Consider the following 19,964-nt stretch of genomic DNA (forward strand, 5'->3'; position numbering starts at 1 on the left):
GAAGTAAGTCATGATAATAAAGTATTACACTAATAATCCCCCATTGAGACTAAACTCATTTAAAAAACAATGTGACAAAATGAGGTGAAACACACTCCCTCTCCTCCTTCTCTCTCTCTCTGTCTTCTATCCCCCCCCCCCCTTTGTCTCAGACATGCTTGTCTACTTCTGCAGAATTATACTAACTATAAAAAGCAAGGCAAACAACATTAACTCGTTTTAAAATTTGGTGTAACTGTTACAGTTGTTAATAGTGGATCCAAGACAAAAAGAAACAGTATTTTTACGTAAATATTTCAGATTTCATTCATCATTTTAAATAACAAATTAATTTCCTGATGCATTAGTGAGCTAAGGGCGCAGATGAGTTAGGTTCACATTGTTTGCATTTTGTGACGTGTTCAAAGTTCCTCTGACAGAAACATCAGAAACAGATGAAACAAGATGTTGAATGCCTCGGACGTTTCCAAGGATCCTGCATCTCTTGTTGATCAGGTAGGTTTGCAGATGCATTTTGTACTCTCATTCAGTTTTGTAACTTAAGGAACATCATTAATCACAATGTAGAAATTACATATTCACATCATTGACTGTGATGTTGGACTACTTTTATTTCTTTGTTTGTAATTACAGTAGATGTTTAAATTCGCAGCAAGCACAGCAATTACAAAACTTAATAGAGTTACAGATAGCTATAGTGTCAGTTTTAGTTTTAGTACTGGTATTTTACAAAGCCATCTGTAAAAGCTTTCTTCTAGTATAAATCCTTTGTGTTGTGTGTGTCAAAGAGAAAGATAATACATTGAAATTACAGCTTAAACAATTTAACCTGTTGAATAAGTGAATAGAGAAAAGTGTTTCAGAGTCATTACAGTTTGCTCTCTTTGAGAAGAAGGATTGAATTGTCTTTGAACATGAAACGGAATTATTTTCAGGCTACAGACAAACATACTTCTTTCATAAAGTGTTTCAGATCTCTTCCTAATTTTTTAATTACTAAAATAAAGAAAATGGACGTTTTCATCAAGCGTCTTATTGTTAATTGAAATTATTAGTGATTTTATCCCTGTGGTAACAAAAATATATGATTTAAAATGCATCAGGTTAACTGGAGCAGCTATTACAAGTTTTTTTTCTCAAAATGTTATATTGTTGATTATTTAATTTCACAGAAATTGCTGATAAAATCTTGTCACATCTGCTGATGGTGCCGGTTTTAGCTGCTAGTGTTAGTGTGATAACATTGAGTGACAATGATACAAAACAGTGGGCTATTACACAGCATAATTAATAAGAATTCAATAAAATATACATAATGTTGTTTTCTTAAAAATCACAACATAAACTGTGATATGAGTCAAATAATGATTTTAAGTTGAATGCAGCATGGACAACTCTTAATGTTAATACCTTGTTATTTTCCAGATGCCACTTTCAGTCTGAAACCTTTCTTACTATGCCAATGATAAGATGAAGGGGAGTCTTAACACTAAACAGAATATGCAAACCCAAAAAGGGTGTTTTGTCCAATTTTAATCAAATTCCAATAGAATAACAAACTAATATCAATAAATTTTAAAAAAACTATAGGAGGGCTGGATGCAAACATCTTTCTGCTGAGTGACATTCATGAGCACACACTGATCACTTACTATAGACATTGCTTGCCACAAGAGTGTCAACTGTGGTCAGTGGTAACTGACCAGCTATCAGAAATCAGATGCAATGACATATAGCTCTTTACCTGCACTGTAGCTTAGAGCAGTCCTTTTAAAAATCTTATTTTGTGTCCTGTGTTTCATCCTTTAGTGTTGCATCAATCTACATGCCTTAGTCGTTCACTTGCTTTACTTAATGGTATAATGTTGCTGCTGAAAAAGTCCTTTGGCTCTGCTTTAGGATACAAACCAATAAATCATAGCTTTAAATGTATTTTTAACAGGAAAAAGCAAATAATTGAGCCACTCTATTACTATTGTACTAAATGTCATGTCTCATTTATTTGATTATTTTCTGTACTAAAATGATCAAATGCATAACTGTCAAAAGTCACTCAATCATTAAATCAACCTTTATTTGTATCACATCAGCAGACATTTCAAAGCGCTTTGACAGACAAATAAATTCAACAGGACCCAATAGTGTCAACTTAAACATTATGTATTACTAAGTTAATTACTTTAACTACACAGATTTACTAGGTAAAAAATCTTTTTAGCAGGAATCACAGGTGGTTGAAGGTGATGAGAATCCTGAGCGTGGAAACTGGACGAACAAAGCAGAGTACTTATTGTCTATGATTGGCTATGCTATTGGCCTGGGGAACATCTGGAGATTTCCATATCTAGCCTACAAGAATGGAGGGGGTGAGTATTTATCATTGTTGTCTACACATAACTTTCATTTCCACACTGTTTTTTCTGCTTATGCGGGTCATAGGGTTGCTTGAGCCTGTCCCAGCGGACTTACAGGCATGAGGTGGGGAGATGTGCTGCAAGTGGATCGCCGAACCACACGAAAGACGAACAACCATTTACAAACACACACACTCACATCTACTGACAATTTGGAACCGACCAGTTCACCTAGGCTGCATGTTTTTGGAGGTGGGAAGAAACCAAAGGGGCTGAGAAAACCCACAAAGACTTGGGGAAAATGTAAAAACTTGCACAGAATAGGACTCAAGCACTATGATTTTAATTCTATTATGCTTAGTAATGTGAGCAAATGTATATGAAAACTTGTTAATATCCCTGTGATCAGGTGCCTTTCTCATCCCCTATTTCCTGATGTTGTTGCTGAGTGGAATTCCTCTTTTCTTCTTGGAAGCTGCCATTGGGCAGTTTTGCAGCCAAAGCTTAATCAAAGTATGGAGCGCAGTGCCAATACTGCAAGGTGAGTCTGAAGAGAGCAAATGTGACCATTCACTGATGGCAAAGAGGAAAAATCAGTCAAAAAGTCAATATAAAAATTTTCGTGATATTATAGAAAATACAATGGAAGATTGACTTCTTTATTTAGTAAAATATTTTATATTGATTTCATTTATTATAAGTGATTTATAATCTTTACTCCTTTCCAGGTGTTGGCATTTCCATGTTAGTGGTGAAAGTGTTGGTTGCATTCTACTACAACGTCATCATCGCCTACAGCCTGTACTACTTTTTTGCCTCCTTCCAGTTTCCTCTGCCATGGTCTAACTGCTCCAGCTGGGCAGACAGTAAATGCAGCGTCACAACTATAGGTTACTTTCCACTCATCACTTTTCACCTTGGGATTGCATTAGAGTATACAATATATCCATCAAATAGACTAATATGCAATCTATGTACTGGTCTTTTCCTGTTTACAGAATATTGCAATGTAAGTGGGGTTTTACTGGCCAACTGGACTCAGGAAAACACAACCTGTCCTTCCTCCAACATCATCACAGTTCCATTCCAGAGACCGAGTGAACAGTACTGGGAGTAAGAATCAGACACCCACGTAAACAAGTGCAAATACAGTTATACACACTGGTCAAACTGCTGTGGTTGTACTGTAAGATGTCTCTCTCCTCAGTAACGTGGCTCTGCAGAGATCCAGTGGTCTTGATGAAACAGGACCAGTAGTCTGGCACCTGGCCCTCTGTCTGCTGCTGAGCTCCATAGTTGTTGCTGCATCAATCATCAAAGGCATCAAGTCCTCAGGCAAAGTAAGACCACAAACACCTCATAGTTTGTCCTTGTTTGTGGTTTGGAAACATTAGCTACTCCATAACAAGAATTAAGATCATCTGTAAACAGAAATGTCATTTTTCATAGATTCATTTTGATAGGAAATGGTAATATGATTTATACCGGATTATATTCAAAACTCAAAATTAGTTTTGTCTGTCTCTCACAATAAACTTTTACTGTAATTCAAATAAAGGCCCTTGCATTGTTCAGTGTCTGGCTGTATGAATTTATAACTTGTTCTTTTCTTTTCTAGGTTGTGTATTTCACAGCTACATTTCCTTTTTTGGCAATCTTGATCCTGTTGATCAGAGGTGTAACGCTAGAGGGAGCTGGAGATGGGATCAATTTTTTCATCGGTTCCCAATCAAATCTGACAAAGCTGATGGAGGGACAGGTAGGAACCAACTCACTGAACATGCCAAAGAAGAACAGCCCTGGAAAGTCTAACTGTAGCTGGAAACTTTAGCAGGAAGTTGCATTCCACCCTGTTTAATAATGTTTAAAATTGTTCACCAAAATCTATTAACAGACCACTGTTTTCCACTCATGGTCTATATGTGTTTCGTGTGTGTGTGTGTGTGTATGTGTGTGTGTGTGTGTGTGTGTGTGTACAGGCCCTGACACACACAAGGGGCCTGTTGGCATGCAATATACAATGAGAGGGAGAGCAGCTCCTTTATCTTATGTCCCCATGAGCAATTTGTAAGGGGGATGGTACCTTGCTCAAGGGCACCTCAGCAGTGCTCAAGAGCTGAACTGGCACTTCTCCACTGCCAGTTCACACTCCAAAATGTTTTTGTCAGACGTGTGTCTTGAACCAACCACCCTCCAGTCCCCAGACCAAGACTTAGTGGACTGAGCTACTGACATTGCCAGGACCACGCTCACCATTAAAGGTGCAGAAAGAGTCATGGTCTACCCAGAATCAGTAGTATACATCATCTGATAACCATGATTGCTTATAAGAACTCAAATTTAATCATTATGGTGACACATTGACAGGCCAACAATGCTATTTCTAAAGTCAACCACTAGCATGGCTAACAAAGGTAGCTGAATTATGTCTTATAATTTCCCTTAAAATATGTTCTCATATTTTAGGTTTGGAAAGACGCAGCAAGTCAGACATTTTTTTCCTTGTCTGTTTCCATGGGTGGAGTTTTGACTCTTGCTTCCTATAACCACTTCCACAACAACATACTTCTGGACACAGTTTTGGTAACCTTCATTAATCATGGTAAGACTAAACCAAGAATTCTCCATTTACAATTTTGAATAAGTGAATTTATTTTTGCATCTTCACAACTCTGATAATGAAAGAATTCATGAACAGATGCTGGAATTCTTCATCTGAAACAAGTAAAGAAGGTAGAATGTCATTAAGCTAAAAATGCCTTTTGTACAGCCTGTTCCAGGTAGAAAAGCTGTGCCTTCATTCATCCCCACTGTTCTGTATAAGGACTATGAAAGTTTGTTGATTTTGTAGCAAGAGCTAGCCAGAGGGGTGGGAAACAAATGAACTAGCTGAAATGTAGGAATTAGAATAACAGAGAACACAAAGAGCTTTAATGTATGCAAAGCCAAACATTGTCACCTTGGAAATTACAACCAAAAAATTATTAGTTCAAACCTCAATTTCTTTAACTCAGATGACAAATATTTTTATCACAATCATGATGCGTGAGACGACATTCCATCCATCATGAACGTTATATACTGTATATATTTGCATTAAAGATGCCAGTGAATGCAAATTAAGACTCCACCATGATATTACATCCAAAGAAAGAGATAAGAGTCCAAGCCCACACATTCATAGAACAGAGGCTTTCCGGTGGAGAGATGGGCTAACAAAGGCCAGCATTTATGAGTTGGCTTTTACAGGCAGAGAAACCCAACAGAACCCTCCAGAGCAAGCATAAGCGACAGTGGCGGAGAAAGACTCCCTCAATGAGGAAGAAACTCCAGGCAGGACCCAGACTCTGGAGGGCAGTCATCCACCTTGACCGGTTGGTTGAAAAAGAAATACAATTGAGGAAGGGACAGGGCAAGAGAAAGGGAAAGACAGAGAGACAGAATGACTGATAGGCCAGACAGAGTCAATGTCTTAATGGTTAGACTTAGGAGTTTTGATCCAGTTCATGAAGTGATGGGACTGTCAGGCTGCGGTTGTTGTCTTCTCTCCTTGTTCCCCAACATCTAGTTGGTTATTACAAAAACGCTATTACAGCTGCATGGATGAATGTATGATGGTGATGGAGGAAGAAAGGAAGCAGGACCCCAGCCAATGGATAGATGAGGGGTGACACTGGTGGGCGTGGAAGAGCAGGTCCACAGCAGATGGACGAAGGAGGGGTGAACCTGAGAAAACCTGTGAGGGCATAGAGCACAGAGGGAAAAGTCGAGTTAGTAAGGTGTGGAGAAAGAGGTCACAGAGGAGGACGAGAAGCAGAGAGGAGCTCAGTTTAGAGAAGTATAGGAGAGAGAGAGGACAGAGGACCTAAGTGTGTCTTGATGATCAGTCTCTAGTAGTGGAGGCCTATAGCAGAATGGCTGTGGCAGCCAACCACCAGATGGTGGTAAAGGTCTTTCATGGTTCATTTTGTATTGTTATGTCTTTCATCTTTTTTATACAGTGAATAGATTTTACAATAGTAAAATACACTCGTGGCTCCATTTAATCTTTAGCAAAAATAGTCCATCCTACTTCTTACATTTATTGTTAAATAAAGTCTGTTAAGACATGTCATTACTTCTTTTATGGCTGAAAAGTTTCATATTTATTTCCTGGGAAGGTACATATGCATCTACTATCTGTAGGAAGGAGATTTGTCATGGACTGTCTACGTGACAATTGTCCTCTTCTCATAGGTACAAGTGTGTTTGCAGGAATTGCCGTCTTTTCAATCCTTGGTCATATGGCTTATATCTCTGGAAAGCCTGTTGAAACAGTGGTGAAGGAAGGTCAGATACCTACACCACCACTTACTTTAAAATATTTTAAAACGTTGCTACCTGATCCATAATGTTTGATTTCTCTTCCTTTGTGCAGGATTTGGCCTGGCATTCATTGCTTATCCAGATGCTTTAGCTCAGCTCCCCATTTCATCTCTTTGGTCTGTCCTGTTTTTTTTAATGATTTTCATAATTGGCCTGGATTCTCTCTTTGCAGGAATAGGTGAGAGGTTCTCCTTTTTGTTTTTGCACTGTAGTCACACCTCACTTATTGGCATTCATCTAGATTTATTTATCCTATTCTAAACCACCATCTGGGCTCACTGATTCTTGTCTGTTCTTGACATTAGAGGTGATCGTCACCAGCCTGTATGATGCCTTCCCTGAAATCTTTAAAAATAAACGTCCTTTATTAACTGTGACAACATGTTTGATTATCTACCTCCTGGGTCTCCCATTGGTCACAAGGGTAATGTAAATCTGCCTGCACTGGTTTTATTACCACGATCTGGTAATTATAATTGTTGTACTTACCTGCAGTGTGTGTGTGTGTGTGTGTGTGTGTGTGCGTGTGCGTGTGCGTGTGCGTGTGTGTGTGTGTGTGTGTGTGCGTGTCTGTGTGTGAATTTAGGCAGGAATTTACTGGGTAACTCTCATCGACCTGTTTGCTAGTGGATGGGTGCTGCTTTTTCTGGCTCTCATGGAGATCATTGGCTTTATCTACATATACGGTAAAACTAACAGAACTCTTATGTTAATTTCACAGGACAAAAGTATGAAATGTAGACTTGAGTACTACAAGTCATAAGGAACTGTGCATGAACATGCATTTTACAGAAAGTGAAAACCTATTTTGCTATATTTTGATGTCAATGATGAACAAAAGTTGGCAAGTCTATAATAGGTTTCAAATTTAGGTTTTAAATTTTAAAACTAGCAAAATGACATAGATGAAAGATGTTGCAGGGTCATGTTTTTTATGTACTATGTAAAATGAACAAATTCATTCATATAATGAAGGCAATCTTAATTTTGATTTTTATGGATCTTGTTGACATGTTACATGATATCGCCAACTTTTACACCAAACAAAGTGAACATTAAAACTTTCTTGTCTGGGAAAATGGATATGTAAAGGTCCAACATGTATGTAGTTTATATTCCTTGCCCTGTCTCTATACCCAGCTTATTTCTTTTTCACCCAACTGGTCAGGGCGGATGACTGCCCACCAGAGTCTGGGTCCTGCCCGGAGTTTCTTCCTCAATGAGGGAGTTTCTCTCCGCCACCGTTGCTTATGCTTGCTCTTTATGGTTCAGTTGGTTTTCTCTCTGTTGAAGCACTTTGAAATGTCTGACAATGTGATTAATCACTATGTAAATAAAAGTTGATTGATTGATAATTAAGGATGGCTTTCACCTCTAAAAATCATCCAAATCATTTCATAGAAAATGTTTACAGCCTTTGCTAGAAGTGGTCGACCGATTTACTTGAGCTGTCCACATATTCATGCTGATCTCATGCATTTCAGGAAGCAACCACTTAATTGAAGACATTGAGATGATGATCGGAAAGAAGGGTTTTTACTTCCGGCTATGGTGCAAAGTATCCTGGTACTTTGTCAGTCCCTGCATCGTGTTGGTGAGACCTCTGTTGTGTTCACTTCCTTATAGTGTCCTCTACAATTGCTTTTTAGTCTTTGAACTTACTTCACAACAAATGTTTTACAAACGTTTTAGCTTGATTCATCATAAATACCTAAGGTAATTTGGTCAGTAACTTGAAGTAGAAGTAAAATAAAAAACTTTGCTGTGTTATGTTGAGTAAGTGTTTATAATTTTTCTCTATTGTATCTCTGAGGAGTAATATGTTGAGTTGACTCAAAATAAACAGAAATGTGTCCAGTGATTCAGACATTAGTAACCTCATATAGAGAGAGCACAATTACTTTGTTATATTAAATTATACAAATAAAAAATTCTGGCTCGTAAAGGTGAAGCTGATGAGAGACATCTGTGACAACATACATAGATATTATGCTCACCAAAATCCTTTATGTGCAGGTGATTCTGGTTTGGTCTCTTGTAACCTTTGCTCCCCCCACTTATGGAAACATCCAGTACCCAGTCTGGGGCACAGTTCTGGGCTGGTGCATGATTGTATTTGTTATTATCTGGATCCCTGTCGTTGCCATCTACAAGCTGCTGAGAGCCAATGGAAGCCTGTGGACGGTGTGTATTGAACCATTCAATCTTCTTTCAGGCAGAATTAGGTGTGCACCCATTTTTACGAACCTAACTGTACCATACTTTCTGCAGCGTCTGAAGTTGTTGTGTTCTCCTTCTGAGGAATGGCACCCCTACCTGGATATCCATCGAGGAGAACGCTACTCTGAAGAACGCTGTGGCCACAGAATAACACTATCGACAAATTATGAACAAATGTAAAAGAAAATTATGTGTCATAATAAAATGTAGTTTATTTCCCTTAATTTGAGTTGATTAAATATATTTCATTTGATGTTGATTTAAAGCATGTAAAATTAAAAACAGTAAGATATTTTATCAGTTTTGTGTCCACATGTTTCGCTCACAATATCTACATGTAATTGTTTGTTTTTGTCTGGATCTTATTTGGATTGGCATTTGAAGTCAGTTATGTGTATCTACTTATTACACATACTGCATTGCTCATTTTATTCCTGCTCATCTGTGTGCCTGGTATACAGAGAGTTACAGGAAGAATATTTTTTTTAATGTTTAATGTTTAGAATTATTATGCATTGAATAACTTAAGTACTTCATTTACTGTCTGTGGTTTTATGGTGTGAATGACTAAATACAAAACACACAAAATCTTCAGAGACTTATTGCTTGTTAAAGTGTTTATGTAGGTTTCAACACTGACAGGTGTTACAGAGCTGATCTTGAATTGGTTTCAGTTTAATGTTCTTATGTTACATGATGGCTGACCCAGCTCCTCATTTATGAACAACCAGAATTAATATAAACCTCAGATTCATGGCCAGTTGCAGCACTTGCAGCTGTCATCGAACACCAGACCGACAGCACAGTGCTGGTCATAGGTGTGCCCCATGTGGCACTCATAGAAGTGGTTCTTGTTGGTTGGGTCAGGGAAGAGCCCATTAGCCTTCCCAGCACAGAAGCCAGCTCCACCACTGCTACTGCCACCACTGCTCCCACCACCACCACCACCGCTTGGAGGGACAACGGGGTGCTGGGTTGGTGTGACTGGAGGATTGGGGTGAAGAGGAGCAGTGCAGGCTGGGAACAAAAATGAAAGCATATTACAAAGGGAAGCAACCTCAATGTACTGGATACAGGTGGTTATGTGGTTAATTAATGCTTACATGTTCCAGTTCCCAGTCCACTCTTGATGGTGTTGATCAGGGGGTATCTTCCCTGGCCACAGAAAGTGCCACTGAAGTCATCCAAATCCAAACTCCACACCATGGCTCCACCAAAGCCACTCTGCTTCAACCATTGGATCTATAGTTCAGATGAGAGGTGGCCAAAGTATTAAATAGTGTCAGAACTTGATTAACAGTGGCGACAGTTTAGATAATGATATACAAAGTTGTACCTTAATGTTAAAGCTCTTCACATTGTCATATCCAACCCAAGTTCCCTGATGGTAGGCATATGGCACATCCTGGGGAGCGTCCCATGCCTGAGTGGCTCCCTGCTTCAGGAAGGTGCAGATCTGAGAAGGGAAAGATAGATATTAAATTACAATGTACAGACAACATGACATTATATGGATGGTAATGGATTGAGAAAAAGAAGAACAAACCTCATAGTAGGACCAGAACCCAGCCTGACGTGTGTAAGGTCCAGCAGGTCCAGGTCCACTGGCAGGAGCTCCAACATCCGTGTTAGAAGAAGCAAGTCGGAAAGTGTGGCCATATGTGGGGAAACCAACCAGCAGCTTCTCAGCTGGGGCACCGTTGCTCTTCCAGTAGTTCATGGCATAGTCCTGTTCACAAGGGACACAGGACAGATTAGTGACCGTTGTCTTATGATATATGCGTCACAGCAGGAACCATCACTTACCACATTGAAGTAGATCAAAGCGCCTTGGTCAGCAGGTCCCTTGTACAGAGGGCTGTTCTCACCAACATTGTGCTCCCAAGAACCGTGGAAGTCATAGGTCATCACGTGGAAGTAATCCAACACACTGGCAAACAGACATGGAGCAGTGTGCAGCAACACATCTGAGCATATCTAAACTATATATCTGTCTGTGCAAGCACTTACGCTCCAATCTGGGCAATCTGGTATCCAGAGTCAATAGTTCCCTTTCCAGCAGAGACAGCAGCTGTCAGCATCAGACGAGGGCGGTTGGTCTTTTTGCCCTCTGCCTCAAAGGCACTCATCATTTCCTACAAATAGAGAGAAAGAGACAAACATTTAGTTTCTCTATCATATTTTTAAACCAGTGATGCATTTGATGGCTATGGATAAACCAGCTCTATGGGAGGTATTGGACTGGGTTTTTGGCATAAGCTTTTCAAAAGAGCAAGCCTGTTTAGGGCGCACAGATATGTAAAGGAAGGAACACCACAGGAATAGCATCTTTTCTATTTCTACCTACAACCTACGTTAATTGTATATCCAGGAGCTTAGGAACTGACCTGGACCAAGACAGTGAAACGCTGCTTGTCCTGAGGTGGGGAGCCACGAGACCCTGGGTACTCCCAGTCAATATCCAGACCATCAAACTGGTACTGGCGAAGGAAATGGATGACGCTATTGATGAAGGTCTGACGATTGGCAGCGGAGGAGACCATAGCTGTGAACCTGCACGCATAAAAACAGTTAAGACGGTCTCTATCCGTGTTACACCCCGTGTTCACCCCATTATCACTTACTTCTGAGTACCAAAGTTCCATCCTCCAATAGCCAACAGGGTCTTCAGGTTGCTGTTCCTGCAAACAGCAGTAACATCCACCTTAGCCTCTTACATTTATTGTGTGTGTCTTTGTGCTTGCATGCTTCTAGCTATTTATATATGTTTTCATCAAGGCCAGAGTCTCGCTATGAGTAGCGGTGTATACTAACTGGTTTTTCAGGGCCTGGAACTGTCCATAGAGTTTCTCATCGTCCCACTCGTAGGTCTTGATCATGTTGCCATCCATTCCAGCGAAGGCATAGATGAGGTGGTCACAGAGACATGGGTCCACGTTGGTAGGGAAGTACTTACCTGCCCCAGGACGGTACTGTCCCCAGTTAGTGAAGTAGCAGGACAGGATGTAGGATGATCCTGTGACATATGAAACATTTTACACAACATTATGCTATCAAATTAAATATATGACCAGAGTGAACCAACACTGAATGGGTAATGGATGTATTCACCTAGCTGCACATGCAGCAGGAGAGCCAGTCCTGCAGAGAGAACATATAGAATCACAAAAGGTGAGGAGTACTCAAGATACACAAGATTAAGTAAAGTTAAGATGTGTAGTAACAACACTAAAAAACTAAATAGGAATAGGAAGTGCAGCTCACCGACGCAGATAAGTAGCTTGCCCATGGTGCCTCAGTACAACGAACAGGAGTCCAGGAGACTCTTTTATACTCTTGAGTTTGTTTCCATATCTGCAAAATATGTTTGATGTGGTTTGACAACTCAGGAAAACTCAAATGTCAAACACATTTGTTAGTTGGTCCAAGAATAGTTTCAAGTTAGATTGGAAAAATGCTCTGATAACCTTCAAGTGACTTTTGATAATGAAATGAAGTAATTAAATTGGGTATTTTCAAGGTTACTGTTGTTGGCAAGTTTTTAAATTTCTCGTTCATTTCAAATACATCCTCAATTGGATGTATTTTATGTTTAACAACGTATTTTACACTCATAGTCACAGATTTTGTTTTTTTTTTAACATTAACTTTGTAAGAATGGCATTTCCCAATACGTCTTTAATTAATTAAATATAATCTGTTTGAAAGATTTTAATTAAAATTTTCAGACTAATAATTGTAATCTGGCGTATGGTTTGATTTAAGACATAGAGATCCGATTCAGATTCACAAGGAGTAACGCTTTTAGTCAGGTTCTCTAGTAATCTAATAAATTATTTTTCTGATATGACAAATTTTGTGAGAGCCCACTTACACGGCAAAGTTCTTACACAGCAAAATTTCTGTTTTGTTAAGTTGGTTGATACTGAAGTTTACTCAGTTGCCCTTACTTTCTCAGGTATATTGCCTTATCACTCGCAGACATGGTTCAATATCAGTTATTACTGTTAGCTTTTCCATGAAATTAATTCTGTTGTTTGTTGTATTCCGATGTAAAAGGGTTTATTTTGGCCTGTGCTTGCAGTCTAGTGATTGTAGTGTCACATGGACTGTTGTGCTATCTCAATATTCCCAAACTGGAAACACTGAAAGTCTGCCAAACACCCATGTCATAGAAACTTACTCGAGATTGTGTCCTGGCTAAGTCAAAACATAATAGTGGAACACTCCTTCTTGAGTATAAGCAGATGTTGTTTTTTCATAATGCTAAGGGATTTGCACACATTATTATGATGACGCCTTGATGGCATTAGTTTTCTTTGATTTGCCTTATTCCAAATTATATATTACTAATCTATTGTTGGAGCAAAAATTACTCTTGTCATTTGGAAATATGTGTTAATCATCAGTAGTTTATGATTTGAACAAGAAACAGGCTGTTGAATGGATCTATTTTTCATCTATAAACCTTTTTATTTGCATGGCATTCATAGCATCTCTGAATAAATGTTCAGTCTCAGGTACATATTGGTGGCAGCACCAACAGGGTGATCCCAGCGTGACACTGTATTTATGTCAATACCTGCTGTTGATGCTTCATCTGGAAAGGTTCAGTTTTAGTGTTCTCAGTAGGACGATATACTTGTGAGGGGACAGTAATATCTACAATTTGTAGAGCACTTTTTACATATTGCAGAAAGGAGACAGAAGACTCCCTGTAGATATGCAAAGTTATTGTGATTAATCCCTGATAGTTGTGTTGATATTTCCATCTGCACCAAATGAGATGTAGACAAGCAAATAATTTAATTCCCAAAGCCACACAAGAGAATAAATGTGAAAAAATATTAAACCAACATATTTATTTGATATTATTATTATTGAATGAATGAATGAATGAATGAATGAATGCTTTATTTCGAACATGTGTGCAGAATAACAACAATAATCAAGACAAAAATAATAATAATCAAGACAAAAATAATAATAATAATAATACACAAAACATGCCCGAAAAGGAGTAGGATGAAGCATAAGCTTATTTAATCCTACCCCTTCTTCACTTCTCTATTAGCTTGAATTCCCTACTTATAGCAATAGAGTGCATAGTACAAAATGAATATGCAGAGAACCCACGCAGACACGGGGAGAGCGTGCGAACTCCGCACAGAGCGGGACTCGAACCTGTGTCCACCTTTTTGTGAGGCAGCAGCGCTAACCACTGCGCCACCGTGCCGCCACCTCTTTAGTTTATTGATTGAAATTTCATGATTGATTGTGTCAAATGCTTTTTTAAGATCTATGAATATGCCAACAGAGAGTAGTTTATGATCTATGGCATTGGTGAGCTCCTCAATTGATTCTATCAATGCTAGTGATGTTGAACTGTTTGCTCTAAATCCATACTGTCTATTAGAGAGAAATTTATGTTTATTTATGAATTTATCTAGTCTGTTATTGAATATTTTTTGTAGGATTTTGGAGAATTGTGGAAGCAAGGAAACAGGCCTGTAATTTGTGAAGTGGTGTCTATCCAAAGTTTTATACAGTGGTACAACTTTAGCTATTTTCATTCTGTTAGGAAATTTACCAGTCTGGAATGATAAGTTGCAGATGTATGTGAGTGGTTCTGAAATCTCCTCAATGACCTTTTTTACAAATGTCATATCAATTTCATTTAAATCCGTAGATGTTTTACCTTTACATTTATTTACAATATCTATTATTTCCTTTCCTTCCACTGCTGTGAGGAACATTAAACTGGGATTCCTTTCTATAAGGTTGTCACTCCACTTCTCATCTAAAAATGGATCTGTGATTTCATCTGCCAGTTTTGGTCCAACATTTACAAAAAAAACTATTAAAACTGTTGACAACATCATCCATATTATCCATTTTCATGTTATTTTCAACAAAATATTGAGGGTAGCTCTGTCGTTTAGTACCATTTTTAATAATATTGTTTAATATGTCCCACATTCCTTTAATGTTGTTTTTGTTATTACATAATATTTTGCTGTAATATTCCTTTCTACACACCCTTATAATATTAGTTAACTTATTTTTATATTTTTTGTATTTATTTTCTGCCTCTTTTGTTCATTTTTTATCGAACTCTATATATAGTGTATTTTTCTGCAGGTGTTTTATTAAATATTAAATTAAGATAACTCAAAGAAGAAGACAAGGGGCGACAGTGCACGATGTTGGAGCTCCTAACCTAGAAGCAGAGGATGAGATTAAAACTGTATTGGGGACAGCATGGTTTCTGCCTTGTGTTTGTTTGTTTGTTTGTTTGTTTGTTTGTTTGTTTGTTTTGCTCATGACAGATGGAAAACATCCCACTCGATGTGGATGATGCTGTATTATACGTCACACCTCTTTTGCATGGGTAATGGCAGCATCCTTTTTAAAATCACACACTGTGAAGGCATTGTGTTGCTGCTGGATTGTTAAGTATAAATAAACAATGTGGGCATACAGAAACACTGTGGGAGGAAGCCAGAGCATCTGGAAGAAGAGTGAGCATGTAAACTCCAAACAGAAAGACCCCTGGTCTGAAGTGGGGCTTCTTGCTGTGAGGTGATACTATTAGCCACTGCATCACTTTGCCACTAATAAATTACTTCACAAATACTAGTTGATAAATTGACTTGTTGACTGTTTAACAAACCAGTCAGGCAAATTAGTCCTACAGAATTGATGTTATAAATTATTAGGTTGAGGCAGACTTGGTAGTGCTGTTACCTTACAACAGGGAGGTCCTGAGTTCAAAACCCATGAAGGGTATTTTTTCTGTGTGGTGTTGACATGGTATGAAAAGGTTTCCCCCTACAGAAGCTCCAGTTTCTTCCTCCCCAAAAAAAGTGCAATACTGGTGACTTTAAAATGGCCATTGGTGTGAATAGTTATTTGCTTTCTATGTGAGTTAACTTGAATTTCTGCAATATTCCACAAAGTTATTTTTTGAAGTGACTCGTCAGAGGCTCGCCCACTGGTTCCACAGCTCCTCCAATGACAGCATAAGGTAGACACTCTCCTTCAAATCTTCTTTGAGTTTGCCATAGGGAGACGCGTGGTGCATCATTGAGCTTGTCTACAGTTACCTGAGTCTTGACATCACAAACTTGTTCAGGGTGTACCCCACCTCCCATCCAGGCTTCAGCACCTGCCCCCTCTTTCCCCATCCACAGTAACACTGACCTATGATGCGCTAGTCCATGTCTACCAAATAGTCAATGTGGTCGGTCTTTAAATAGGGCACTTAGTGCTGGGTTTCAAATTAGCCAAAACTTTCTGTTTTTTTTTTTTTTCATTTGAATTTCTCCAAATGAACTTTCAAGTGCGCTGCAAGTAAAACATCTCTTTTTCCAGAAAAAAATAGATGTTTTGAGTGAGAGATGAATTACAACTTATTGAACCACAAAATAAAGTCCTTCACCATGGTAACCATGAGCCGAGAAGCAGCGAGTTAACAACAGAGCAGTTGCCATCTCCCACGCAGTACACAAAGGCACACACAAACTTCCACACATACAAACACACACACACACACACACACACACACACACACACACACACACACACACACACAAACACACACACACACACACACACACACACACATACACACACACAAATGCAGAAAAGCAGTGCTAACAGGTTGTATTGTAAATATGACAACGTACTTAGTCATGACTTATCACTTTGTCTTTGTGAAACCACAAAATACACTCATCTGCTTGTATAGATAAGACCATGATTTTTTTAATGATCCATTTGATGTTCCTCAGAGATGCAGCGGTGTATATTTAAGACATAAGAATTGTTTAATTTATTTTCTCTCAAAAAACATTTTTATGTGTATTGAATATGATGTAATTGTTGAAATAAAAGAGAATATTGTTGATACTGTGAGTAAGACTGCATGTTCACCTCCCTCTATGCATTTCTATCCCTCGCTCCTCCACCACCTCTTATTACGGCTGCTGGGCTTGTCACCATGGCAGCAAATTTTCTCTCTGCCACCTTTCTGTGTAAACCCAGTATGTATTGCATACATGTTTAGCTGTAATGAATGAGGCTTGTCCTTGAGTCCTTTTGCATTCCCAGGATCAGCTGGAGCCCACTCCACTTGTGAACGAACTTCAAATGCGGCGACAGGCAAAGACTGTTAAGCCACCTTTTTCAACATGTTAATGTACAACCAGGTGCATGATGTGCTCATATATACTTATGCTTGTATAGATTTTTGCGTGTGTGTGTGCGTGCGTGCATGCGTGTGCACACACGTGCATACGCGTGCATGTGCATATGCATGTGTGTCATTCCATAAAATAATTTCCTGATAAATTAAATACATTCCAAAAAGTGTTTGCTTTTGTTCTGATGTGCTTAAAATAAGCAGTCAGTTTAGTGACAATACCATTAGGATTAAATTTGGTTAAAAGACAGCTGAAAACAATCATTTACCGCATGAAAAATAATACAAAGACACGTGTAGTTATTTTTCTGTATAGATTCACATTTAAGCAATATGCTGCAAAATGAAAGCAAGAGAAGACATGACTTTAATTTATACATCTCCCATTTATGTCCCGACAGCTGATGTCAGCATGTGGAAGATGTAATTGACATGCAAAGAGGAAAAATAAAGGTGAGACAGAGAAGGAATTGAGCAAGTGAGGGCAGATAACAGATAGAAGGAACGGATTTTCTTTCTCCAATAAAAGCGACAACCCCCAGTGTTGCTATGGCGACCTTCTCTCTCCCCCTTCCTTTCAGAGAACTACCACTTATCCTTGCTGCTCTCAGTCAGCAGGGCATGAGGGTGTGTGTGCTGGTGTGTGTGTTGGCTCCTGAATGAATCGAGCAAATGAAGGAGAAAGTCATTAGGGAGCCAAGTAAGACACACACACCTTTGACATGTGTACACATTTCAAATTAATACAAATTAATAAGCCCACAAGAAGCAAAAGCTTCATATTTTTGTGTTAGCTTGACTTATCTGCTATTTTCTCTCCATTCCTGTTTGCTTGTTCATCTCATAGCATATTCTGCAGTGTCTCCTCTCTATCCTCGTCTATCTTTCATTACCACTCTGCCTGATTTTCAGTCACCACACAACCATTCAAATGCACATAGCTTCTCTACCAGAACTTCCTGTATGAACTGCAATGGAAAATACATCTATAAGAATATACCATCCATGGAGAGTTATTTCCCATTTGACAGACCAAAGTGAACGTAAAAGCAAAATGTTAATCATGCCACAAATCACATCATATGTCAAAGGAAATCACAATTAAATTCCATCTTTGTACTAAATTGAAAAACAATTTGCATTTAATGTAAGCATTTCATCACGCTGGTCTCAACTACTCTCCACAATTCCTTGAGCAAAGATACATGAAAGTGCAACTTGGTCACACAGATGTTCAGCTATTATTGACATCTCGTGACTCTTTTTAATACTGTGGAGGAGATGCTTAAAATCAACAACAATGTTTGTTTGTTTTTTACCACTGACAAAACCTACTGTTACTATGAACCTCTCATCACTCCTCACAACACCATAAGATCTCTCAGTGCTAACAACCAAAAACCAAAAAACCCTAGACATTTTTCTCAATATTTTGCGCTCTAAAGCTGTGATTTGCCACATGCAGTTTCAGTATAGACAGAGATACAGTATATCACATGATCATATAGTTCTGGCTCTGCATGCTGAATGCATACATCACAATTTGTTTTGATTTTCAAGTTCAAAATGGAATTGTTTCAAAGGTGAGCAGTCAATCTTCTTGGTCTCTAGCCGGGTTTGTATGTTACTTCAGAAAGATTGTGCTGGTTCACAATGGAAAAATGGGTGTTCCAGATTCAGACTGCTGTAATTTGATTTGGTAGGATTTGTGTTTGTATGTACTCCTAACTCCTAACCATTTCGGTTTCCAGCTGCTTTACATGCAAATGCATGTGTGGTTTACTTTATATTTAATCTCCACAAAAGGGTTTACTAAAGTGCTGCATGCATGGTATTCTTCATGCTATCTGTTTTACTCTCTTTACTACAAACTGGGGTGGTCCAAAGATCGATATGTCCGTTCTAATGTTGTCATACTTCATAATGTATATTACCTTTTCTAATTTCTATACATAGCCATAGAGTGACAGTGATTTATTGAAAATATATTGATTCTGCTTTAGGACTGCGGGCATTACAGCCTACATGCATAGTGAAACACACTACTGTTATTTCATATATAAATTGCCAGCAGTAGGCTTGCTCTCTGAATTTGGAATTACACAGGAGCTGACAAAAAAAGTCAAGTGCCGTCCTGAGATTAGATGTCCCCCCATATGTGTCTAAAAATATTGTACACTTATTATCTCATCTTGAATAAGTTGTGTGTCTCAATTGCACTTAAAATTGTCATGTGACAGTAAATGATTCTACTAAGTATAAAAAAAAGAGTTGAAAGAAAGAGCAGTCAGCCCAGAACTAATGAGGCTCTAGAGACAACCCGAGGTCCCACTGTTGAATTCACATCATTATGAGAATCCTAAAAGATTAATGAAGATGTCCATGTTTAATTTGTCCTGATTAAGTCAAAGATATCAATCAAAAATCTGGAACTAAGATAGCCTTTCTTTGATAATGGGAACTTATTTTGAAGCTTGTTGGTTCGTTTGTCGTTGTTTGCTTCCATATTTTGCAGTTCATTTAGAATATTTTTGAATATTTTCCGAGCCTAATCCTAACAGTTTCTGTAAATTTCACGTCATTAACCGCTGGCTGTGCAAAAAATGTGTCTGATGTAAAGAAATTATTATTGTCATTTTGGATATGTTTTTAAACAAGCATTTGGTTTCTAGTGGAAAGTGAAGTGAATACTTCACAAATCAGTAAATATTGACACTAATTCAGTCAAATAAATTGAATAAATGTCTAGAAACCCCTGGAGAATTCAGACTCTTTTGTCATAGCCAGATCTGAAATAGTAGATGCTTCCTTATAGTTTTTGT

The 19,964-nt window shown here is 38.4% G+C and overlaps 2 protein-coding genes across 2 annotated transcripts; one reads left to right on the plus strand and one right to left on the minus strand.

Annotated features, from left to right (window-relative positions):
• The first annotated feature begins 444 nt into the window (after positions 1-444).
• On the plus strand, positions 445-9,119 carry LOC137595601 (sodium- and chloride-dependent neutral and basic amino acid transporter B(0+)-like). The gene is made up of 15 exons (XM_068315814.1): positions 445-495; positions 2,222-2,366; positions 2,764-2,895; positions 3,083-3,244; positions 3,353-3,467; positions 3,562-3,694; positions 3,973-4,113; positions 4,821-4,956; positions 6,591-6,683; positions 6,772-6,897; positions 7,025-7,143; positions 7,306-7,405; positions 8,204-8,313; positions 8,736-8,903; positions 8,991-9,119. Exons 1-15 carry the CDS (start codon positions 445-447, stop codon positions 9,117-9,119), a joined length of 1,860 nt encoding a protein of 619 aa, XP_068171915.1.
• Positions 9,120-9,678: 559 nt separating this feature from the next.
• LOC137595880 (acidic mammalian chitinase-like) lies at positions 9,679-12,328 on the minus strand. Its single transcript, XM_068316239.1, has 11 exons — positions 12,204-12,328; positions 12,051-12,080; positions 11,754-11,955; positions 11,564-11,620; positions 11,327-11,492; positions 10,950-11,074; positions 10,746-10,869; positions 10,486-10,668; positions 10,276-10,395; positions 10,043-10,181; positions 9,679-9,956 (listed from the first exon to the last, which is right to left on the minus strand). Exons 1-11 carry the CDS (start codon positions 12,226-12,228, stop codon positions 9,691-9,693), a joined length of 1,437 nt encoding a protein of 478 aa, XP_068172340.1. The 5' UTR covers positions 12,229-12,328; the 3' UTR covers positions 9,679-9,690.
• Between the last annotated feature and the right edge of the window lie 7,636 nt (positions 12,329-19,964).

The sequence above is a fragment of the Antennarius striatus genome, chromosome 5, assembly GCF_040054535.1.
Source record: "Antennarius striatus isolate MH-2024 chromosome 5, ASM4005453v1, whole genome shotgun sequence".
Lineage (NCBI taxonomy): Eukaryota > Metazoa > Chordata > Actinopteri > Lophiiformes > Antennariidae > Antennarius > Antennarius striatus.